The sequence below is a fragment of the Lycium barbarum genome, chromosome 6 (assembly GCF_019175385.1).
Source record: "Lycium barbarum isolate Lr01 chromosome 6, ASM1917538v2, whole genome shotgun sequence".
Taxonomy (NCBI): domain Eukaryota; kingdom Viridiplantae; phylum Streptophyta; class Magnoliopsida; order Solanales; family Solanaceae; genus Lycium; species Lycium barbarum.
Window position 1 is genome coordinate 6,102,064 of NC_083342.1, and position 25,764 is coordinate 6,127,827.

General features: G+C 34.7%; 2 protein-coding genes across 2 annotated transcripts; one reads left to right on the forward strand and one right to left on the reverse strand.

The window, feature by feature from the left end:
• Positions 1-2,569: 2,569 nt before the first annotated feature.
• LOC132600613 (uncharacterized) lies at positions 2,570-15,606 on the forward strand. Its single transcript, XM_060313904.1, has 14 exons — positions 2,570-2,964; positions 3,996-4,159; positions 5,231-5,334; positions 6,081-6,147; positions 7,336-7,428; positions 7,510-7,674; positions 7,762-7,902; positions 8,000-8,077; positions 9,571-9,683; positions 9,768-9,828; positions 11,161-11,328; positions 14,113-14,214; positions 14,834-14,923; positions 15,210-15,606. The coding sequence occupies exons 1-14, from the start codon at positions 2,691-2,693 to the stop codon at positions 15,270-15,272; spliced, it is 1,683 nt and encodes a 560-aa protein (XP_060169887.1). The 5' UTR covers positions 2,570-2,690; the 3' UTR covers positions 15,273-15,606.
• A 1,704-nt stretch (positions 15,607-17,310) lies between these two features.
• LOC132600614 (uncharacterized) lies at positions 17,311-23,662 on the reverse strand. The gene is made up of 10 exons (XM_060313905.1): positions 23,413-23,662; positions 21,996-22,165; positions 21,799-21,903; positions 21,642-21,698; positions 20,797-20,877; positions 20,367-20,401; positions 19,995-20,084; positions 19,746-19,902; positions 18,856-19,049; positions 17,311-17,771 (listed from the first exon to the last, which is right to left on the reverse strand). The coding sequence occupies exons 1-9, from the start codon at positions 23,543-23,545 to the stop codon at positions 18,936-18,938; spliced, it is 942 nt and encodes a 313-aa protein (XP_060169888.1). The 5' UTR covers positions 23,546-23,662; the 3' UTR covers positions 17,311-17,771; positions 18,856-18,935.
• Between the last annotated feature and the right edge of the window lie 2,102 nt (positions 23,663-25,764).

Below are 25,764 nucleotides of genomic sequence, written 5' to 3' on the forward strand. Positions count from 1 at the left end.
TCTTTCTTTTGATATGTTAAAGTGGATCAATAAAAATAAAAATTTATTTTTAATATAGTAGATCAGTAAAAGTGAACGGTGGAGTAAGTTATTTCCATTTTATTCAACACACGCCATCAGAGTGCTATGCATAGAAATCAGATATCTGATAGGACTCTGTTTACTGATTTAAAACAACAAAAAGGTATCTGAAATATGTTTTTGTATTCTCTGTGAAGGCCATGTTACAATTATATTTTGTTAGAACTCTCTTAAATCTTTTATAAATTGTAAATTTTCAAATTACAAATCCGCTCAATTGTCCTGCAAGAACCATTATTGGTACAACATATAGTTGTTCACTTGCTCCTTTTTTATTTAATCTTTTTTCTTGTCAATGTTATGATGAACTTAAAAGGACCAGACATTCGAAATTTCTAAAGAGCAGAATAGTTTCAATTTTTATATTAATTATCCTTTTGCTCCTTTTTTTTTTTTTTTTGGTTTTTATCAATTGTTGAAATTGGAATTCGAAATTTCGAATAGTCCAATTTTTGTTTAATTTGCGAAAATTCAAACTTGTATATTAGAGGCTATTTGGTAAGCATATACCTTGGCCAAACTAGATTATATAATCTTTTGTTGTCTTGTGTACGCGTTCACCAAATAATCTAAAAAGAGTTTATCAACCAAATACAATAACTTGGTGTTAGAAAAATATTATTTTCTATTTAATATCTCAAAAATAAAAAGAATATTTTTAATGTTCTTATTGACTTTAATGCAAAAGACTTGACTCTATTTTATTAGCCTTAATGGCAGAATTCATGTTGAATAAATTTGCCATTGCCAAACGGTATTATTGTATTTAATTTGATCACCTGATGACACTTTATGATATATAATTATATCTTGAATTCTATCCTAACGTTGCAATGGCAACAGACCATTATGAATTGCCATTATTAGCTTTTACTATATTATATTCATAATATTGATTGTATCGTAGAAAACGTATTTTGACCATTTGAATGGCCTTCAGTCATCTTTATTCTATCCATAATATCAGGTCCCTATTTCAATCTATATATACTAAAAGTTGTGTTCATTAGTAGGAAAGAAAAAAACATAGGAAAACTACTTCTTCTCATTTTGTATTGTTGGGTTTTTATGAGATAAATCTTTGTTAGATTCTGGCTCCTAGTTTTGTACTAGAAGAGCTTGTTGAATCCTGAGGAATACACCCATACCAGGTGAAATATCCTTAAGGACAGTGCCATTGGCATGCCTCAAGCTACGAAGAATTCTCTATAATTGTTCGTGATCAAGTATTTTCTTCAAGCTTAGAAGAAGTTCCTACAAGTGTTCGTGATGAAGAGAAGTCCCTACAAGTGTTCGTGAAAAAGAAAAGTCCCTACACGTGTTCGTGATGAAGTATTTTTCGTAAGATTTCCAACACTTGGTCACCCAGGCATCCAACTTATATTGTTTTAGCTTATAAACACTTTTGATTTAATTAATATTTTTTCTATTATTTTATGAGTAGCCATTATCTTCGATCGGTACAAATATTGAATAACTCGGTCCTCCAAAAACTAAACAAATATATAAAAATATTAACCCTTTTTTTCTTTGTTGAGATTTGAATTCGAATTTTTTATGATTTTTGTCTTTCTATGTAAAAGAAAGGTCAAGAACTAAAAATGGAGAAAACACAATATCTTAGAAACGAAAAAGGGTCAAAAATGTCCCTGAACTATCGAAAAAGGTCTAAAACTATCCTTCATCCATCCATTTTACTAAAACACTCTTCTGGTTACGATTTTGGCTCACTTATGCCATTTGACTAACGGTCAACACTGAATTAAAAAAAATTATTTAAATTTTACGTGGCATTTAAATAAACTTTTTTTTATTCAATGTTGATTGTTAGTCAAAGGCATAAGCGAGCCAGAAAGCTGAGCGGAGAGTATTTTTAGCAAAATAGGTGATGACAGATATTTTAAACCTTTAGTCCAAAGGTATTTTGGTCCTTTTTCGTATTAGAAATAAGTGCTGTAACTTTTTCTCTTAGGTGAAGTCCATCAAAGGAACACATGAGACCTGGAGGTCCGTTAACGGTATAGAGGTATAATTGGGCTAATTTGCCAACGGCGAGGATAATTTTATTCTATTCCTTATTAGTTAGTGCAAAAAAGAATGATCTTTTTTTATATTTAGAAATAATTTATTTTTATGCAATAATTTATAGTCACACAAAATATATGTAACTCATTTAACATCACAAGTTTAAAATTCTTCTTTTCTTTCTTAAATTCTATGCCTAGTCAAATAAGTGCACATAAATTGAAACGAAGAGAGTATTATATTTATATGTCTATAAATCATCTCATTACACTTCACACCAAAAAAGTATCTTTAAAAAAGATAATGAAATTTGACGTTGCCAACATTCCGAAAGAAAATTTCTCTATTAGTGATTCGGCTTTTTTTTTTTATCTTTAAAAAAGATAATGAAATTTGTTAAATTTATTTTTAAATGTAGAAAGTAATACTAATTCTTTTTTGGGACGGAGTAAATATTTAGCTTTCTTCATCACTCACTACCACGACTACTAGTGTCCAAGACGGACACTTCCATTAAAATACTTTTAATACATATTCTAGATCAAATTTGTCATCTGCAAAATCGTAACCCTAGCAATTCTTCAATGGCGAATTGTCATAAAAGGGCAAGTCCATTAGATCCCATCTACTATCCAGTAATCACATTAGCCTTAATCCTTGTAGCATGTGTGGACTTATACGACGCCGTTACAGTGGTCGATGTTTACCGTCTGGTTCAATATGATCTCTCCGGTGTTCCCTTTGGATCTCGGCTCGCTTCTCTCAATCACCACGCTGGCTCCTCGCTATTCGATTCAGATCTGTCTCGGACTGTCCTTATGCTTCCTGTTCGTGAATTAGACCTCAATCTCATTAAAGGTCAGTAAACCCGCTTTCTAAGGTCACGTCCTTGATAAACTGTAACTGCGGCGTGTCCTGACTAATTACCTCTAATCCCAATACGACCTCTACTTCTCCTGAAACCATCCATAGCTCACACCTCCTCACTGAGGCATGAACCTACTAATTACCTCCCCCGTACGATCTCTATATCTCCTCAAGTCATCCATAGCCAACCTCTCATACGACCTCTACGTCTCCTGAAGTCATCCATAGCCAGCCTCTCATACGACCTATACGTCTCCTGAAGTCATCCATAGCCAATCTTTGAAACCATCCATAGCCAATCTCTCACACCTCCGTACTGGGACATGTACCTACTAATCACCTCTCCCCCCAATACGACCTCTACGTCTCGTGAAGCCATCCATAGCCAATCTCTTATACGACCTCTACGTCGTGAAACCATCCAAAGCCAATCTCTCATACGACCTCTACTTCTCCTGAAGCCATCCATAGTCAATCTCTCACACTTCCACACTGGGATATGTACCTACTAATTACCTCCCCCCATACGACCTCTACGTCTCCTGGAGTCATTCATAGTCAACCTCTCACACCTCCGCACTGGGAATCAGCACATCTTCCTCTTCACATACCTGAATCATCTAAGCTTGCTTCGTGCATCTTGTCCTCTATTGAGGCCATTCCTACCTTGTCCTCGATATCTTCATTTCTCATATTATCTCTCCTAGTATGCCCTTATCTTCCTTTTTAATGTGACAAGTGGGCTAAAGTACTTCTGGTTTACTTTTCTTGAACTGCTTGATTATTGTTGACTTGATCTGATATAACTGTTTTGTTTGTTGTATTGCTAACTCTGCTAAAGGGTATGTTAAATTTTGATTCAACTTAAAAGTTCTTCTTTAAAAAAAAAAAAATCAACGCAAAAGTTGATTGTACAACATAATTGAGTACTTATTTTTAGTGATCTGGTTTTTCCCCAGTTCTAGTTCACTCTCTCTTGTCTAAAGGGCTTGTTTCGTCCTTTTTTTTCGATTTTATTGCAGAATATATTGGACAGGGGAAGCTGTTAGGGGGCTTACTTCTTTTACTACCGCCTCAATTTAGTCCAGAAAAAGTAGACGCTGCTGTTGGTATTGACGAAGATTTTGACCGTATGAGGAATAAAGTGTCTGAGCTGGAAAGATTGCTTATACATGCTAACATTCCTGTGAGCCAAACATATCCTTGATTATCTTTTTCTTTTCTTTTTGCACCTGGTTATGTGTTCAATGGTGTAATGCATGAGGTTTATAGTACGCTTTCATCATGTTCCTCGAGCTGCCTTTGACCTTTGTCTAGGAGTCTGTTTGGTTTAGTTTAGTTTATTGTACATGATTAACAGATTTAATCAGTTTTAAATTAAATGATTCTTTAATCATTAGTTGTTTCCCTTTTTTTTTTTTGTGGGGAAAATCAATTTTAAGTACTTGTAAACCAACTATTTGGTCATAAAAATTGAATGTTAGATCGTTTTAAGTGATGAATATGAACATTCAGAAATAGTTTTAGTATTCAATCCTAGTAAAATCCTAGAAAATATTACACAGGAACATGGTGGTGGCTCAATATGATTCAAATTTCAAACAGAACGCCGTAGAGGCATTGACTGTGATTTGGTGTGGACTACGAGGGGAAAATTTTCTTTCACATAGGGTATATTTGCCTTTGACTTCCTTTTCTAATAAAGAAGAGATAAATATAGTATTCTGTAACGATGTCCATATATATGGTCCATCAATTGAGCAATTTTAGTTACGAGTCCCTCTTCCTTATATGAAGTTATGAACTATTACAATTTTGTCCTTAAATGTTTGCTGCAGTTCCTTAAAAGTAACGTTTAGTGCCTTTTATTATAATAAATCGAAGAAGTACTATAGAGCCTATTTCTATATTAGAACAAAGATTTGAAATTTTCCTTTAAAAAAAACAAAGATTTGAAATTTCCAGAAATGATAAGTGTAGTGCATGTGAACTGTGACTCCATTTTTATGTGATTGTATATAATTGGATTCACTCCATTTTGTGCGAAATCCTCTCTCAAACATAGGAAAATGTTACTTTTGGTACTGGATAGTGTTTTTAATTTTTTATTGCTTATCTGCTTCCTTCACCAGACTCCTCTTGCTTGGATAGCATTTGTGGTTTATTTGCATCTTCGTCATATTAAAACAATTCAACCTTTGTGATTGCATATGACACAAATGCAGTGATTGTTTAACTGTATAATATTCTCTTCCAGTATCCTGTGTATTTTGCTTTTGAGGACGATAATATCAATGCTGTACTAGCTGAAGTCAAGAGAAATGATGCTAGTGGTCAACCTGCAACTGCTACAACAGGCGGGTAAGTTTATGTCTCATTATTATTTTTGAGAGTGAAGTTGCCTCATTCTCTTTACGACAAGTTACTAAACATGACAATATTGGACTGATGTCCTACAGATCTCTGAACATAGTCTGAATAATTTGTTTCTGTTGTGAGTGTGCTTGTTAAATTTCTTTACTATCTGCAGTCTCCGGCATATACTAAATGCTTCTGTTCATCTTTATACTTCAGCTAATTCTACAGATTTTATTGCTGTTAAAACAAGATTTAATTTGAGCTGATAAGTTGGATTACTATTAGTTACGTGTCTATTAGATACGTGTTTGTCCATGCAAAGATTGAAAAAGAAGAAAAGAACAAATATGACTACATCAGAATAATTGGCAACCAGTTGATCGTGCATAGAATTTATTTAGTTTGGGTTGATTTTCATAACTTGTACTAGTACAAGTAAAATGTCAAATATTTTTAGCCAAAAAAAAAAAGTCAAATATTAACCTAAGTGATGAAATTGTGTATGTAGTTGCTCATCAGTGTGCTGTAAAAAGTTAAGTTATTACTACTGTTGAATGATTTGTTGATTACTATCTATTCAAATTTATCAAATAATGTTGGGTCCCTAGAAGGCAAATGCGTCAAAGGACACAGAGCAGAATGAGTAAAAGATACTTGACATATTGTTTCTGTCATTGTGCTTCAATTTTAATTGTCAAACTTGTTTCATTTCCTCGTGTCAATGATTCGACTGATTCACATGTCTACAGATACAAGCTTGTTGTTGCTGCCTCAGTTCCTAAGAAAATTGCATCCCCCACCATTACAAATATTCAGGTCTAGTTCACCTTCTGGTTCTATCTAAATAGGAGAAATGTGATTTACTATGAATTTTTGTTTTGATGTTTTCTCTAGTGACATTGACCTGTCTTCTTAGCCTAAAAAGTTAACATCCTTGATAGCTAAAATTTATCTCCCCTTTCGCTATCAATCGTGGTCACTTTCTCTGAGATGTTATAGGAAATACTGCTTTGCTTTAACGTATTTAGCTATTATGAGATTTACACCCGAGAAGAGGGGGTTGAGGAGGGATTACTTTGTTTAGAGGGGATGCAGGTGTCAACGAATTTAATTGATAGCCTGTGGTTCACTTGACCATGGGGATGTTGTTAGTGCACTGTTGACGTACTCACTATCTCTGGCTTATGACTCTATAAGAAGGGAAAGAAATAAGCTTTGCTTAATCTAATGATTGTGATCTGGCTGGATGTTCTATGTACTGTATCTTGCTGTCCAAGCACTATGAAAACAATTTGTGATAGCATACTTGCTATATCTGGCTCATCACTCCAGAAAGGAAGCATGAAGCTATCCTTCAATTATATGCATTCGGATCCGCAAGGGATGTCCTATCTACTACCTGTTGCTATCCAAGCAGTAGGAGAACACATTTAGAAGTCCAAATTAATCCTATAATAACTATACTATATATGGTTACTAATATATATATATAAACATCATTCATATTGATGTCAACTTAGGCAAGGAGGCGGACATGCTCTTGCTTGAAAGATATTGTTCTTTCTTTGGTTGCTACGTTAACCGCATTAATTTAGGTAGTTGGAAATGTTTGCTGTACTTCATTTGCCTGCAGAAGTTGCTATGGATATTGTAAATCCCTGTGTAATTACATATATCGGATTTCCCTCAATCATATGAGATTGTCATTAAATTATCTGTTTTATATAATTTTAGTGAAAAATTATTTAAATACTCCATAAATTCATTTCCTTGTTGTGGTTAACCAAATTTTTATTCTATAGTATTCTCAAATTGTTTCCTAGTTCCCACAGGTTTTTTCTTGAATTATAGGAGAGATACTCAAATACTTTCTCTAACAATCTAAAATATGCACCGGTTAATAGCTAGGTTAATCAATAAAATTAAGTAGTTAACTGCTATTTGGAAGTAATTCATCTTGCATTTATTATCAGCGATGTTTATTTTTTTTTGGCGGTGATTCAGGGATGGTTACCAGGGCTGAAACTTGATGGAGACTCAAGTCAACTCCCTACTATTGCCATAGTGGCTTCATACGACACGTTTGGGGCTGCACCGGTAAATGATAACTCGCGTTAATTTGTGAGCTGCCGCTATCCATTATGACATTAATCACTTATTCTATGGTAAAATCTACAGGCATTGTCAGTTGGAAGTGATAGCAATGGAAGTGGTGTTGTGGCACTTCTTGAGATAGCTAGGCTGTTCTCTGTTCTGTATTCAAATCCTAAAACAAGAGGTAGATATAATTTACTTTTCGGATTGACGTCTGGTGGGCCTTATAACTACAACGGAACTCAGAAGGTGCACTACTCCTTCCCGGGCATTTTCTATGTATAAGTTGCAGTTTATCTTGTTCTGTCTTTTCAGTCTATAGTTTTCTCTCTTCAGTGGCTTCGAAGTTTTGACCAACGTCTACGTGAGAGTATCGACTATGCCATTTGCTTGAATAGTCTTGGCTCCTTGAGCAATGAGTTACATCTTCATGTTTCAAAACCTCCCGAAAACACATACATACAACAAATATTTCAGGTATGGGATGATTGCATCAACTGAGAGAACCATGGAGCATTTCGATTTTTGTTACTTCTACCACAATCCTTTCTAGTCTAAAAATCTATATTTGTAGGGGTTATCCAGCGTAGCAGAAGAATCGGGGCTTCAAGTTGGTCTTAAGCACAAGAAAATAAACATCTCCAGTCCTCGAGTAAGCACGCATCTTTGCTTATCTGTTGGTCGGGCCTGTTCTTTGATGTCATCTATATTCAGACCCTTGGACCAGCTTTAATGCCTCAGAAACATCTTTTAGTAAAATGATATTCAGGGCATTTAACACTGTTTCCTGATGTTTCATCAAAAAAAAGAATTGACTGTTTTCTGATGTGGTCATTGAATTTTCGTTTTCATGTTGAAATAAAAAAATTAAATGCCTTTTTTGTGTGAGAAAATTGACTACTGCTTAGTTGTGGCAATTATTCCCCCTTCCTCTGAGTCAAACACGGACCTAGAATCCTAGATTAAGCATATTTTGTGAAAACTTGCAGTTTGCCACTCTGTTGAACCAAATTTGCTCACGATCTTCCTATTTAATCAATTTGACAATTTTTGCCATGGTGCACTCCTTGTTAGTGTGTATGACATAGTGATCTTCTGGTTGAGATTGGATTTGTGCTTGGTTGCATTTCTGGTGACATTTGTAACAAGAGCAATGGCACTCAAAAATGAGATCATGTCAGTGGCAGAATCTGTCTGGTCACAACTACAGATTTTGATAATATTGTCTATGGAGTTTGCTGGTTGTTTGGGTTTTACTCGTGCAGTTCTAACAGACTGGTAATTTAGTCACAATGCCAACAGAATCTGCCATCTGAATATTCTTTTTCTCTTGAATCATCTTCTCCTTGGCTGCTAATTATATGTCAATGTGAAACTCAGATTTCATATACATAGTAAACTGCAACATAAAGGAAAAGGGAACCCCAGGAACAGTTAGATCGAACTTCTATGCAGCATTCTTTCTTCTGAAAGAGTAAACCTTCCATCTCTTATGTTGGGGTAGGGTTGAGATTTCCCAGCTCATTTTAGCTATATTACAGGTTACCGATGATTAATTGAACAGTATTAACACTGATTGAGCAATAAGTTATTGACCTTTTGTTCTGTAGTTTATTTTTTTTTTTTTTTTTTTTTTTTTATATTAAGTGAAAAATTTCGTTGATAGTAACAAGGCCATTAAGGCCGTATACTAGAGGTATACCAAAATAAGGAGAGACCTACAAAATATGGTTCTCCCCAAAAGACACCCAATCCTCTATACAAACAGGAACTACATGAGTGCACCAAAAGTAAATAAGGGGTCGGAGACTGCTCCTCAATTGAGCAAAGCTCATCTCCACCCCTTCAAAAGCTCTCCTATTCCTGTCATTCCAAATGACCCACAAAAGGCAAGAGGAGTAACATTCCAAGCCTTGTGCCTCCTTCTCGTAGCTCCACTCTTCCAACTGAACATCAACTCCTTCACAGATTTTGGCATAACGCAAGAAACACCAAACCATCTAAAGATATCCCACCATAGCCTCGTGGCTAATTTGCAATGTATCTGTAGTTTAATATCAGTTACTCATGCCATTTTGGCTTGTTTTATTTTCGTACGATGCCTTGTGTATTAGTTCATGTGCTAAAGCTACTAAAATGTTGTAGGTAGCCTGGGAGCATGAACAGTTTTCAAGGCTGAGAGTCACTGCTGCAACAATTTCTGAGCTTTCTACTGCACCTGAATTGCTAGAAGGCACTGGAAGTCTGTCTGATAACAGGTGGTGCTTTTGTACTGATGCCTCTATGCCCTATTTTTAAATTTCTTTTGATGGCGATTAGCTGAAATCCTTGTTTCTTCTCAGACGTTCTGTGAGTGAAGCCTCAATCATTCGAAGTGTCAAGCTTGTTGCTGAAAGTGTAGCAGTAAGTATCTACGTCTTTACTACCTTGAGCAGCAGTTGATATGCTGATACTTTTGGATGAAATACAAATGTTACTTTATTAAAAAAAAAAAAGTATCTACATCTTTACCGCAAAACCTGTTCCAATTTGCAAACAAAGATGAAGCAATAATAGAAGTGTGATTTCATAAATCATCAAACAAAACAACCTTCAAGTGACATTAGCTTCTTTTTGAGAAATAGACAACTGTGACCGAACTGTTTTAAGTTTTAACTTGAAAAACAAAAAAGGGGAGGCTTCTTTGGCCTTTCATGGGACATTTAATGCGTGTTACTTTACATCGTTCCCTTTTTGTTGAGATATCCATTGTGTTTAGTGTTTTGCATGCATATTGTCTTATACATAATCAACATAAACCTCATAATTTAATCAACATAAACAAGATAATTTAGAGAACCATATCTACATCTTCATTCTAGGACTCCATATAATTGACAAAATTGCTTTCATTTGAAGGGCTCTTCATGTTTCCACAATAACATTTAAGCTGTGATCAATTCCTGGAAAGTAATCTTATCTACTATTTTATTGTTGCTTCTTTTCTTTAAACGAGTTAGATGAACAGTATGAGAATTTTACATGATTTTGTTGAAGCGTATCTGCTATAGATCTTTAGGATGAGGATAAACCTAACAATTTCAGAATAGTACAATCATAAAATTATAAGAGTGAAGTTAGGATCTCAAAAATTTGATTTGTTCTCTTTGTTATCACATTTGGACCTATAATGTCCTGGATTAGTTGTAATTGTTCAGGGCAAGAGGTATGCATCTTGTGCTTCAGGTTTTTTTAAAATTTCTTATATTTTGTTTTAATTCAGGTCAGTTGTTTCATTTTTCTGTTTTAGCAAAATTAATAGAGTACAGAGCTCCATGTGCCTTTTTCACTGTTGGTGCGACAGTGTTGTCTATTGTTTATGTTCTTGGGGTGCTGTATGTAAGATGTTTTGGGGGTAGGATCTCTGTTTAGCATGTTTTCAATCATATAGAACAGATAATTTCAGCATGCTAGATACTTTGTATTGGTTGATTAACTAGCTAAGCATTCTAGGAAAATATTCACATATTTTTCTCAAAAAAGTAAATCTTTCTAGAGTAGCATTTGGATGCACATTATCTTGCAGCCTTGCATGCCTTGTTATTTTCTGGTGTACTTTCTGTTATATAAACTGAAGTATGAATCAGTGCTTATTATCTCATGAAGTGAGTGATCTCATTGGATGAGGAATATCCTTTTTTACATTTTTTAACATACTATGGTTGTTTTCTGTCTAACAAGTATCTTTTTACACAGAGACATATATACAGCCAGGAAGGAAAAGGCACAAATATATTTGCAAACAATAGTAGTTTAGCTGTCAATCCTTCCTATGTACGGTCTTGGCTGGACCTTTTGTCTACTACTTCTCGAGTGGCACCTTTTCTTTCAAAGAATGACCCACTCATCATGGCACTGCAAAAGGTACTACCATTCTTTCTTTGAAATCTCTTATATCCTGTTAAAGTATAGAGACATGTGGATGCATTCATACACATGCATCTTTTTTTTTCATTATTCACTGTCGCCAATGGTTGTGCTGGTCATTCTACTTTATCAGATGATGTGTCTTCTCCTCTTATCCTTTTTCCTTCCCTTGATGATAAATAAAAGAAAAAGCACAAGCTCTTGCTTCTCTGTCTCTGGTGCATCAGGAGCTCTTGTATCTGGGTGTCAGGATTGGAATTGAAGCATGCTCGAGTGCTAATTGAACACGCATTAGTCCCATGTTATTGTCATATTGTATGGTGAACATATTCTTGCTTCACAGTTCTCCAATAACTACAGAGTGGATTTAAAATCTTCGGAAAAGAGTCAAAAATACCCCTGAAAGTGTTGAAAATGGATCAAATATACCCTCCGTTAGATTTTAGATTTTGGTCTCAAAAATACCCTTACCGTTAGATAAATGGACCACATATTCCCCTCCACTTTAACAGACTTCCACATCAAATCAAAACCTTTAAAAATCATGTTTTTGCTGACATGGAGTTTCCAACTCATGAGTTCTCCATCAACTTATTTCTTTATATCATACCCCATTTCTTGCCTCTCTCTCTTCTTTTTTTTTTTTTTTTTTAACCTTTTTGGGGATTGTTAGATTTCTTTCATCATCATCCTTCTTATTGAGATACTTCCACATAATTCATCAAGAAACCAAACTCAATTTCACTTAATGAACAAGAACATGACCCAACTTCAAAATCTAGTGATATTACCTCACATAAATTGATTAGTTCAATTTCATCAGATTAACCCAATGACTTCTTCTTTATTAGACGCCTTCCACCATTTACTCAAATTCTTTCAATTTCTTATTCCTTTCCTGCTTCTCTACCTTCACTCACCAGTAAAACTCAACAATTTTCTCGGCAGAAGGAAAATTCTATCTCCTCTTCAAGTGGCTGTGCCGCCAACTACAAGCACCTACCGCCAGAGATGAAGAACAAGAACCCAACTTTTAAAAATTATATTGAAATAGATACACCAGATGGCAAATAGGATTCATCCTCAAGTATGTGATTCTGATGTTGCTTCACCTCTCTCCCTTCGTCTCACACACAAAAAATAATTTTTTGGAAAAAAATGGAGAATTTTGTAATAATTTGGTGAATTTTGCTTGACCTTTTTGGAGCTTCACAATTGTGAAATCTTTTGATGCTTTTGTGGCTGATAGGGGAATCGATCCTGTCTATCATTGAAGAAGATTTGGATTTGGTTGTGGAAGGATGTCGAGTAAAACTTTTTTGGTGGTGTTATTAACGATCTGGTTACAAGTTTTTTGTCAGCATGGTGAAGCTGGAGCTTTGGGACCGTTGACTATGATGAGGAGATGAAAATGATGTAGTGTTGTATAGCTAAGTACTGCGTGTTCTTGTGCATAGGCCATGGCCTTTGTTAATGAGGAGAAGGCATTGATTTGGAAACTCCATTTCAGCAAAAAAGTTTTTTTAAGGTTTTAATTTGAGGTGGAAGTCTGTTAAAGTGTAGGGGCATATGCAGTCCATTTGTCTAATGGTAAGGGTATTTTTGAGACCAAAATCTAACGGAGGGTATGTTTGATCCATTTTCAATACTTTAGGGGTATTTTTGACCCTTTTCTGTAAAATCTTTACTGTGGGATTATATCGCAAATTGTTTAACACACTCCGATCAACTGGCAATGGGATGTTCGTTTTATGCATTATACAGTTCTCTTACCAAAACTCAAATAATTCGAAGATAGATGTGGTCATGACTGGTGTTATAAAGTCTAGCAGTTCAATTTTTTTAAAATATTAGGATAATCTCTGAGACCTCCCCTCCGGTTTTGCCTCTAAACATTGACTTCCTTGTGGTTTAAGATATTTTGCTTGCCTCCTACTTTTCAGCTAAGTCAAACCGTACCATATAGATGTCTTTTGGAAAGGCATCTTATGCATTTAATGTCTTTTAGAACGTTTAGCAGTTAGAAGTAACCATTGGATTGAAGAAATGGCTGTTTGAGCAAACTGGATGCGTTGGGTATTTACTATTATTTATTCATAAGAGACTGGACTCTGATTTTAAAGAGAACCAGTTCTCTTGTTGATAATAATATATCTGGTACCATGTGAGGTCCTCCTTTAGGTTCTGTAAGACCTTCCCTTGTATCATGGTTGGAGATGAAGTTCTGGTCACAAAGAGGCTTAAACATTTGGTTACTTTCGAACTAATTGGTCTATTGGTGTTATGCACATGTTTGACTTATTATAGCCTCCCCTGGATGTAGACTTTTAACTATAGGTTATTAAGCAGATTTTGTTCTGGTATATTATATTTCAGGCTTTCTACTTATCCAAAAAGAGATTCTTTTTTGAGGCCTTCCCTGTTGGTTCAATCAGCAATGGGACAAGGATGTTCCAAAAACGGGATGGGCCAATTCTATTGAGCTAGTTTTGCTTGGTTTCAAACTAGTTGGTCTGTTGGTTTTATGCACATGTCTGAGCTGTTAAAGTGCCCCCGGGCATTTAAGCTTCTGACTATTGGTCGTCAAGCAGGTTTTGGTTCTGCTACAATAGGTTTGAGGGCTTTTATTTGGAAAAAAGATACTACTGTGGCACTGGGATATTCATTTTTAGGATCACTTCAGAAAATAACTCTGGCATTGGCATATAACAATTTGAGGTGCTTGTGGTAGCCATTCCTTCCCCGTCTCATTTTAACCGCATGTGCTTTCTACTCCTGCAGGAGTTAGCTGATCATACTTCTGAGGTGAATATACAGCATGAGACGCTTGATGGAACTTTCACTTTTTATGATTCAATTAGTGGCAGGTTACATGTATATCAGGTGTGTAGACTACTCCCTCTTCTTTCTCCTTGCCACTACTACCTTGCTAGTACTCGTACGTGTGTGTGTATATATATGTAACAATATATATATATATATATATATATATATATATATATATATATATATATATATATGTTCGAAATGCGAAGAGGTGTCGACACAAGTTAGATGAAGAAAATATCTAAATATTTAGATCAATATTTCCACATTGGCTACCTTTATAGCAATCTTTAGTAAACATAAAAAGATGTTCTCGAAATATACTTCTTCCATCCCAATAGAATATAATCCATTTTAACTGCATGTTGTGAGGGTAAAATTTTCAAGTATGTTATTATATTTAGTTTGATAGATGTAAAGCAATGAGATGACTAATGTACAATATATTTCGTCATTGATCGTACTTGAATTGATTAGGGGCCAATTGTAATTCCAATACATAGGTGTGTTGTTGAGCTGCTTGAGCCTCACTTAGCCTTTGCGTTTCATCTTGCACCTCTTTTAATCTAGAGATATATTACTTAATTTGCTTTGAACTTAATGTGGCAAATCATTTTCCTCACGCATTACTCATTAGCCGTATAAAATCTAACACCCTACTTTCTTTTTATTATAGGTTGCGAGCGTGACATTCGACTTGCTCTTGCTGTTAGTTCTTGGATCATACTTGATTACACTCTTCAGTTTTCTCGTTATCACCACCCGGGTATGTCTTCTAGTTTATTTGGCCCTCTATATCTTCCTTCTGGTTTATAAACTTCATGTTGTTGCTTATACTTACACAATTATTACTATGCCTCAAATCCCAAATAAGTTGGGGTCGGCTAGATGAATCTTACTTCTCCATTTAAGCTCAATTCATATCATTGTCATATGTTCCGTATACTACTGTGGCACAATTTTGAAACCCCGTTGTTACCAATAAAAGAAAGACTGGAAAAATGTAATGGAAAAGAAAAAGAGAACTGAATGTGACTGGTACTGCTCAACAGGGTCTTGACGATCTTATCAGTCTATTCTGGCGTCCTCCATCCCGGAAAGTGAAAGCTGCTTGATTTCTCGAGGCAGGATATCACCACTTCAAGCTCCAGTAAATTATGAAGCATGCATTTGTAGCCTCGAGGAAAATGGTCCCTTGGATGAGTTTTGCACCCTTTTGATGTTTAATGTGTCGTACTTAGAAGCTTTCAACGTTCCAGGGGGGAGATTCCACATATTTTATTTTGATAGTGATTACGTAGTTATAACATTTTTGCTGAGTTACGAATGTAATTCTCATAACCGGCTGCTTAGATATCTTGACTTCGAGCTTCGTAGCGTAGAGCATTGATTTGCAGACAGTTAACCAATGAAACTATGTTCTCGAAAAAATAAGATATTTTGAGATTATCTGGGTAGTACTTTGTTTCACATGCAATTTGTATGCGGAGATGGTATTAGCCTTTGGGAAGGAAACTTCTAGTTATCTTTTTTTTTTTTAAAAAGACATCAATTATTAATCAAATCAAAGTTGAGTACATCATGAATCAAAGATGGGGATCTAGTATCCATTCCATAGCATTAGACATAAAACCCCATGCTCGAGCTAACAGATGAGCTCATTGATTCGTTGATCTTTTGAGACAAAGAAATAGAAGTAAAGTCCCAGAGTGCTTTACAATCATGAATAATAATATCAAAATAAGAGTTGTTGTTGCAAGATTTCTCCAATACTTGTTTAACCAAAAGACCATGAGTTTCCACAATAATAGGTGTTGATGTAAATTGGTCCTTTAGCTAGCTTAGTGCTTCTCGAACACCCAAAGCCTCGGCCATGAGTGAGTCATGTGGCCTATCTAACCAACCAGAGCATCCTCTTATGAAGTTGACATGAGAATCACGGAATACGGAATAGCATACCAACTCTTGCTACTCCCGAAATAAGATCAAAAGAAGCATTAGGAGGAAATCATTTAATGGCAAAGTTAGTTCCCCTTGCTACATGATTGGAACTAACACTTCTAGTTATATAGAGCCCGTTTGGATTGGCTTATAAGTTGCTTATAAGTTGTTTTCAGCTTTTTTGAGTGTTTGGCTGACCAGCTTAAAGTCATTTTGTGCTTAAAATAAGCTCAAAAAAATAATTGGGCTCATTTGACTTAGCTTATCTAAAGCAGCTGAAAACAGCTTATAAGTAAAAAAAAAAAAATGTTAGACTACCCCAACTTATTTTTTTTAGCTTATAAGTTGTTTGCAGTTTATAAGCATAAGCCCATCCAAACAGGCTCATACTTATGTCTTTAATTACGTTTTCAACACGCCCCTTGAACTATGGATTTGTGTTTTCTTTAAAATGGACCAGAAACATGAAAATTCTTTTTGACATTGGGTAAAAAGCATATGAGAGGCTAAAGATACAAGTGTTCACAAATGTTCTCGACACATGTTGAACGGGTACTAATTGTGCTGACCATTAATGACTAGTTAAAACATTAAACATGAGGAATGGTTTTATCCCCTGCTAGACTAGACTGCTTGGAGAATGATAAAAAGAAAAACTTTCATAGTATGGTACTTCTTTTGGTTTGAATGTAGGAAGGATGGGTTGTTTTTCAACTTCTATGTTCTTTAATGTCAAAATTTTGGGTGTAATCAGTTCATCTAAAAACTTTAAGTTGTTAAAGAGTATATTTTTATGTACCTAATTACATTATCAAGAAAGTATTTTTCTTAGTGTTATTTTCTTTCCCTCAAAAAGAATGGTCAGGATAAATTAGGGTCAATTCCTTTTTGGCGTGCGTTCAGAAAATGATTTATTGCTCGTTATAACTTGAAAAGTTATAATTTATTAGGCTGCACACTTTGAAGGGGACAAAAAAAAGGGTTGAACTCCGTTTCGAATGTCAAAACTCTGATTCAGAAACAAGAGCAGTTCAAACACCAATTACTACGCATCAAACTCTATGCCTCAGTTACAAATTATGTTACTCGGACTCTCCAAAAATGTTCGTCGTATCCGTGACCCGTGTCAGATCCTTAAAAAATGCACTAATTTTGGAGTGGAGGATCCGACAAGCACCTGTCAACATTTTTGAAGAAATAGAGCAACATAGATTACAAACAAGTTGGATCGGTTACATGAATCTTCATTTACCAATTCAGAGATGTTGCAAAAACACACAATAAAGATGATTCCCTACACAACTTTATGACTCCAAATAAAAAGGGGTAGGCAAGAATATTAACACTTGCAGGAGTCACATGAAGTAGGTCAAACTAAAACACTCTCTCTTAAGCTGTTCCACATGAGCCCCTCAACAAAGATGCTTGAGAGGAAATGGAGAACATGTCAAATACCTTGCAAACAGTACTCTATATTCTATACATCACCCTATTAGAGTTGTCTCTACAAAAAGTTCTCTGGATGCCTATGATCACCCTTTCGAATAAACTCCACCGTCAAAGTGCAGCAGCATTTATACCTTCGATCCTGCTATCGTAACAGGCAAGAGTTCATAAAGCTTGTCCAATTCTGTAAAATACAGCTTGCTGTCTGTTGGTTATTCTCCGTTAGGCTGCAGAAAACGTGGTGTAGGTTAAAGATCAAATAAAATGTAAAATCTGGACATCAAAACTGTAAAAGTTGAGACCTGATACATGATCTGACGAGCGATTTCGAATGTATGTTGTGATGCTACAGTACACAGTATTGCTTAAATTTTCTACATTCGTCTTTGAAATAACATTCAAGAATCTATTCTTCCTAATCACACACAGCAACACACGGAACGTGACGGAAGAAATTATCCTTTTACTTATATCTGGTTTATGTCCCCTTGAGTCACTTGCCACTTGGTATATCAGCTATTTCAATAGTATATCTGATCCTTCCATATCGCTCCTCTGTAGGCAAAAGCTACTCCCTTGCCACAGCCAACTGTTGGCACCTAGTTTCCTAATGCATGACGAAATCTCCAAGATATCTCCACCATAAGGGGGTGGGGGTGAATCTATACGTAGAAAAGGATCTAGAAATTTGAAATAATTGAACAACCTCATTTTGGGAGTGACAACAACAACATACCCAGTATAATCCCACAAGTGGGGTCTGGGGAGGTAGTGTGTACGCAGACCTTACCTCTACCTTGGGAAAATAGAGAGGCATTTTGGGAGTGAGGAAGCAGTAGATATATAAGAAATGCTAAAAGGATCAAAGAATTTAAGGACTGAAGAAATACTGTAACTGTTTTTTTTTTTTTTTTTTTAAAGTACAGGAACTTCTATGACAGAGTAATGTTTACCAGTGAGTAACACAGTGTGTAAATAAGTCTGTATAGCTATGTATATAGTATTGTAAGGTCTATTGAATAATAAGCGCATAGTTTGAATTACCTGCACTGATATATAAGTAGATATCATGTAAATTTTTCAAGGTTTTTTGAGTAGTACTTAATTCCTATACCACAAATAAGAAGTATCTGAGGCATGTTTCCAACTTCTTTCGAAATGATTCTTAAATGCATTCATTGAATTCATGGTGGTCAATTCTCTAGAACATCATATGGATCATAAAATTGAAAGGAGAGAAGTCATCAGTGAGGTTTTTGATACATCCAGAAGACTTTTGAGATGACTAAGAGCTTAAAAAAGAGGCATTACCTAGACAGTGCAGTCAGGTAGGCATCCAACTTTGCCATGGCATCAACAAGTAACATTTATTAGGAACATATTCCAGATATTCAGTCAGCTGGACCTTCTTCATTAAAAATAAATTGAAGGTCTTCGTTGTCCCTATACACTTGCACCAGGCAAGCTGCTTTATATACAAACAACCCAACCATGGCAGGAACCAGCTGTTAAGATCCAAAACATATGTCACATTAACTGATGAACAGCCACAGTCGGACAAATCAAACAGAGGATAGCATAAATAAGTCAATATTCTAAGGGGTTGTTTGGCTGCTGGGTAGGCAGTGAATTATTCATGTATTAAAACCAGCACAACTAGTACCATGTCGGGTATTAGTTGCTATGTATAAAATTCAGCACACCAAGTACGTGTTTGGTCACCAGTTTACAACCTCGCATAACTAAAACATGTACTCCCTTTGTTTCAATTTATGTGAACCCATTTGACTTGGCACGACATTTAAGAAAGAGTGAAAGACTTTTGAAACTTGTGGTTAAAAAAAGTCTTGAATATTTGTGTGGCTGTAAATCATTTCATAAAGTGAATTTGTTTCCAAATTAGGAAAGAGGTCATTCATTTTGGTACGGATTAAAAAAGAAATAGGTTCACATAAATTGAAACAGAGGGAGTATAAGTTATGAGTCTATATATAAGTTATGAGTCTATATATGTATTATTTTATGCAGGGTAGAAGATGAATCTAATAACACCCTATTCAGTACTATTCTTATACACCCTACCAAACGACCCCGAATAACTACACCCTGCATAACTAATCTCTGCATAACTCTAACCAGCAACCAAACGACCCCTAAAGGTTTAAATAAGTGTTAATTGTAGTAAATGTACACAGCATCACCTGGAAATCAAATAGGTCATGGGCAAAATGCTGACACAATTCCCACAGTCCATATATTGCAGCAGGAAACACAAGCCTGGGAGATGAAAGAGCGATGCTGCTGCCTTTAACAGATCTCTCAAAAAAATCCTCCAGATCTTGGCTTCTTATTCCGATTCTGAGGGGAAGAAATATCAGATCACCCAGTCAATCAAGTTCACCATTCTTATGTGGAGAATAACCAAAACAGAAACATAATTATGACATTACTTCTTCAGTTTCTTTTTCTTGAAAATTTCAGGAACTGTCTCTTGTGAGAGGTTGTCTGCATGTTGGCAAAGCAGCTGATAGTACAGGCAACTGCATAAGAAATTACAGACAACATTACCCAGAGAAATAACCAAATTGAAGATGATGCAACCTCTGTAACCAAAACATTCCCTAACCAAAAGAGAACAGTTCAAATGTAAAGATTCTGCCGTAACCAAGTACTTCTATGGTCTGGATGATGTAAAAGCATATTTCTAAATGTTCTAAGCTATCCATTTTTAACTGCCTAAATGTGACAAACTGGGTTGTTTACAATTACTAGAATGATCTGTAAATAGGATAAATGGAGTTAAAAATAGTTCTAAATCAAACCTGAAAACAACTCCCATTGCATAGCTCAGAGCAGCCTACGGATTGAAAAGTAAATCTGTCAGTCCACCGTGGATGCAAAATTATTTTAACCAGAAACCTCTTTCATAAAGTAGAACAAGATAAACAACCCAGTGAAAAAGGAATAACAAAACAAAACCAGTTTTGTCTAGTCAAGAAAGCAGTGAAATGGAAGGAACTTTCCCAATCGCAGTAAATCAATCACTAATCATGATTTACACACATGTGCTCACTAATCGTGATTTACACGCATGTGCTCTCACTGCCTTCCTAGCTCAAGTGAAGATTTAGATAAATATAGCACAACTAGCTGACTAAGTATAGCCACCAATAGTTCTTAGGAAAAACTATATGGCTTCTATCATTGTATGTCTCATGACCTCATAACCTGTAAAAAAAATCTACCGAATACCTGGACTGATAAAGCTACCAAACAATAGCCACTGCAAGCAGTCCCAATGCCCACCGTTAAGAATAGTAGCTCCCTCTTAAGCTGCAAGAGAAACAGAAAAATGATCTAAACCTTGCACTTTTAGAGGAAAAAAAAATAGTTTAATTCATTTGCGAGAGATCTGTGCTGCGCACTTCAACAAATACGTTTCTCTTTTAAACGGATACAACTTCATTTTACCATGTTTTCATAGTGAGAGAATAGCATTTGAAATCTTTTCCTTATCAATTTTACATAATCTTAGGGGCAGCAAGAAGTGCCTTCCACTTAAGAACTAGCATCTTCCACGCTTTATGACAAAAAAAAAATTACGACATCTGAAGAAGTCCAGCCAGAGAGCACATGCAAACAACAGCCCTTAACTACCCATTTACTCTTAAAAGTTGTTAAATATCTTATAAATCATTGAACATCTCACACTAAGCAAGCGTAAAGCAGGTGTTCATAGAAACATTAAGATAATATCATCCTCTTTTCTCCAATAACCATAAACAGATTTTTGAAAGTAGGAGACATGATAGGAGTGCAGAAGAAAAATTACAGAGTGATAACAATGTCGTCCATCTAAGACATCAGAAATTGGTAAAGGCAGTATCAAGAAGCCCCCTTTCTTTTGGACCAACTTTCCCCAAAAGCAAATAAAACAACATGGATCACGATAAGGTCATAAGGATGATGACCAGCAAGAAAGATTATTAGTAGAGTCTCCACTTTCTAAACCAACATTACCGAAACTCCAACGCTATGCAATTATAAACATTTATAAACATAAAGAGCAAGAATGTAGATGCTTGACTGGGACGTACAGCTTCATATCTGAGAAAGTTTAGCCTTTTCCTTCTTTCCCTGTCATCTTGTATTTCCTGTGCATATCATTAGAAGCATCAATAGCAAAAATCTAACTACTCATATCTAAAACTCCATTAAAAAGAAAAAAAAAATCAAAAACTTGTTAATGAGCACCTTAAGAGTCCTCTTTTTATTAACTGGCGCTGTGGCATCACCTGAAAGCCACTCTTTGGTACTTTTCAATTTCAAAAAACCGCCTTCATTATCCTCCCCTGGTACCTAAATTTGCATCCTTTTTGGTTCAAAATTCAAATGTGAAGCAAACAAACACCAAAAACCCAGAAAACAAAAAAGGGTAACCGAGAAAATACCTCCTCCGATTGGGTAATCTCATTAATATCACTTCCAGCCTCTGCAGAATTAAAACCGTCCACATTCCTCAGCCAAATTCTATCAGAAATTCTCGAGATAATATCCCCATTTAACTCTCTTTCCCTCAAGAAATCTTGGAAAACAGCGTCTTCCACCGCACCTTCACTCACTGGGCAAGAAGGAAAAGAAACGCAAATTACTCAAATGGATAGTTAAAAATTCCAGAATGCTTTCAGGAAGCGTTATTCTTGAGCTTTTGCAGCTAACGGGTTACTGGTGCCATAAGAGGAAAAAACGCAAATTGCTCAAACAGGTAGTTGTAAATTTCACAATTCCTTCAGAAAGCATTATTCTTGGAAGGGGAGCCTTGGCGTAGTTGGTAAAGTTGCTGCCACATGACCAGGAGGTCATGGGTTCGAGCTGTGAAAACAGCCTCTTGCAGAAATGCAAGGTAAGACTGCGTACAATAGACCCTTGTGGTCCGGCCCTTCCCCGGACCCCGCGCATAGCGGGAGCTTAGTGCACCGGGCTGCCCTTCAGAAAGCATTATTCTTGAGGTTCCAGCTACTGGGTTAATGGGGCAAGAAAGAAGAAAACAAGCAAATTACTCAAATGGGTAGTTATAAAATTCACAATTATTTCTTTTTTTGATAAAGAAAATTCACAATTATTTCAAAAAAGTGTTATTGTTGAGTTTGAAGTTACTGGGTCAATGGGGCAAGAAGAAAACAAGCAATTACTCAAATGGGTAATTAAAATTTTCAGAATGAGAGTTTACAGCTGGTCACTGGACAAGAAGGAAAAAAAAAACGCAAATTACTAAAATGGGTAGTAATGAAATCCACAATACTTTCAGAAAGCTGTAACTATTGAGTAAACGCAAACTACTCAAATGGGTATTTAAATCACAATGCTTTTAGAAGAAAAAATGCATATTACTCAAATGGGTAGTTATAAAATTCACAATTCTTCCACAAAAAGCGTTGTTCTTGAGTTTTTGCAACAAACACACACACACACACACACACACACAAAAATTACTAAAATGGGTAGTTAAGAATTTCACAATGCTTTCATAAATTGTTATTCTTGAGTTTCCAACTACCAGGTCACTCAGGCAAGAAAAAAAAAAAAACGAAAATTGCTCAAATGGGTAGTTATAAAATTCACAATTCTTCCACAAAAAGCCTTGTTCTTGAGTTTTTGCAACAAACACACACACACACACACACACAAATTACTAAAATGGGTAGTTAAGAATTTCACAATGCTTTCATAAAGTGTTACTCTTGAGTTTCCAACTACCAGGTCACTCAGGCAAGAAGAAAAAAAAAAAGGAAAATTACTCAAATGGGTAGTTATAAAATTCACATTTTTCTTTCAAAAAAAAAGTGTAAATGTTGAGTTAGAAGTTACCGGGTCGAGAGGTTTTGAGGACAGAGAGCACCGTCCGGGCACGGCGGCGACGCGGCGGCGGCGGTGGAGGAGAGGTTATTATTAAAGGATAATATAGAAGCTGAGAGTGATTTGAGAAACACAATGGTAACATTTTACTAGTTCCTATGTGTGATAACTAAGGAATTCATATGATATGATTTGGAGTTTGACAATTATTTTATCCTCTTGATAGATTTTTATGGGATATACTCAAAAGACACCAATTTTTTTGTTTGATACATGCCAATTTGCATATTGGACAAGGAAAATATCTTCTTTTCTAATTTTTATTTGGATATTTTCAAATACAATCAAACCTCCCCGTAACAGCGTCGTTGGGTCTAAATTTTTTATAAAATTACTGTGATACAAATATAACAATATTGATATTTAAATAATATTTTATTATTATAGATAAAAAAAAGATGCATAAAATTTAACTTTTACTTTTAATTGTCAAATTTTAAGCTTAATCACACTTTATATAATGAAGAAAAATCGTTTAATGATAAAAATATATACATATATTCATATGATTTTTTTGTTATAAATAGTGTATTAAATAATCAAATATTTGATCAAAATCTCGATACTTATTATTGGTAATTATAAATATTTTATTTTTGTAAAGATAGTTAATTATTATATTAAAAAAAAAATAGTTATTATATGGGGTAATTTTACAAAGAGCGTACTATTATAAAGTTGGTTGTTGATGTTATATGTGAAATGCTGTTATAGAGAAGTAAAATATAATATAAAAAACGGAAAAGGTCCAAAAATACCCCTAACGTATGGGAAATGGCTCACAAATACCCTCCATCCATCTATTAGTCCAAAAATACCCCTCCATCCACCTATTTGGTCCAAAAATACCCCCAATCTATTTTTTTGGCTCAAGAATACCCCTCAAACTAACACCTTAATTTTGATGGTATTTTTTCAATTTTAAAATGCCACGTGGCTTATTTTGATTGGACATATATATTATTTAATTTTATTTTATTTTTGCATTTCGTGAATTAATAACGAAATATGTTTTTTTTTGTTTTTTTTTTTTTTGCATTTCGTGATAAAAAAACGAAATAGGAAATTATAATATATATTTTTTTTTTTGCATTTCGTGTATTAAAAAACGAAATAAGATAAAAAAAAATTTAATTTCGTTCATATAAAAAAGAAATTGGAAAAAAAAAATATATATATATATATATTATTTTATTTTATTTTTGCATTTCGTTGGTATATATTTTTTTTTGCATTTCGTTGGTAAAAACGAAATTTGAAATAATTTTTTTTGTATTTTTGTATTTCGTTTATATAAAAAAATAGGAAAATAATTTTATTTTCATTTCGTTTATATAAAAACGAAATAGGAATATATATATATATATATATATATTTCATATACCAATGAAATAGGATAAATATATATATATTTTTTGTATTTCATTTATATAAAAACGAAATAGGAAAATAATTATTTTTTTTCGTTTGAGGGGTATTCTTGAGCCAAAAAAATAGGTTGGGGGTATTTTTGATAGATATACCAACGAAATGCAAAAAACAAATATATATATATATATATATATATATATATATATATATATATATTTCAATTTCGTTTTTATATGAACGAAATTAAAAAAAAAATATCCTATTTCGTTTTTTAATACACGAAATGCAAAAAAATATATATATAATTTCCTATTTCGTTTTTTTATTCACGAAATGCAAAAAAAAAAAAAATTAAATAATATATGTGTCCAATCAAAACAAGCCACGTGGCATTTTAAAATTGAAAAATACCATCAAATTAGGGTGTTAGTTTGAGGGGTATTCTTGAGCCAAAAAAATAGGTTGGGGGTATTTTTGGACCAAATAGGTGAATGGAGGGATATTTTTGGACCAATAGATGGATGAAGGGTATTTGTGAACCATTTCCCATACGTTAGGGGTATTTTTGGACCTTTTCCGTATAAAAAATCGATTCCAAAAAAACTTGACTGTTATAGAGTGGTGTTATTACATGCGGGTGTCGTCATGGAGATGTCTGACTGTATACAGCTCTTGAAAATATTTATGTCATGTAGCCTAACAATATGGGAAGGAAAACAGTATACATGATGTTTCAATCTACATAAATGTGAGCTAAATTGGGGGTTTATACACAAAATATAAGTTAACGTGGCGTAAACATTTTCATAAATTAGGCATAGAATGTAATTTTCCTCTCTTTTTTTTTTTGGGAGGGGGGGGGGGGGGGGGGGGTTGGGAAGGGGGGGCGGGGGAGGGGTAAAACGATGTGTTTTTATAAGATGCCAGAAAAAA

Excerpts from the sequence above, each read along its gene's own strand:
- LOC132600614 (XM_060313905.1), bottom strand. The coding sequence starts at position 23,545 with ATGTTACCATTGTGTTTCTCAAATCACTCTCAGCTTCTATATTATCCT. Across the intron at positions 21,699-21,798 it reads ATAAAAAGAGGACTCTTAAG|GAAATACAAGATGACAGGGA; the intron begins GTGCTCATTAAC and ends TGATATGCACAG. Across the intron at positions 20,402-20,796 it reads TGGTAGCTTTATCAGTCCAG|GCTGCTCTGAGCTATGCAAT; the intron begins GTATTCGGTAGA and ends TTCAATCCGTAG.
- LOC132600613 (XM_060313904.1), top strand. The coding sequence starts at position 2,691 with ATGGCGAATTGTCATAAAAGGGCAAGTCCATTAGATCCCATCTACTAT. Across the intron at positions 7,429-7,509 it reads ACACGTTTGGGGCTGCACCG|GCATTGTCAGTTGGAAGTGA; the intron begins GTAAATGATAAC and ends TAAAATCTACAG. Across the intron at positions 8,078-9,570 it reads TAAACATCTCCAGTCCTCGA|GTAGCCTGGGAGCATGAACA; the intron begins GTAAGCACGCAT and ends AAAATGTTGTAG.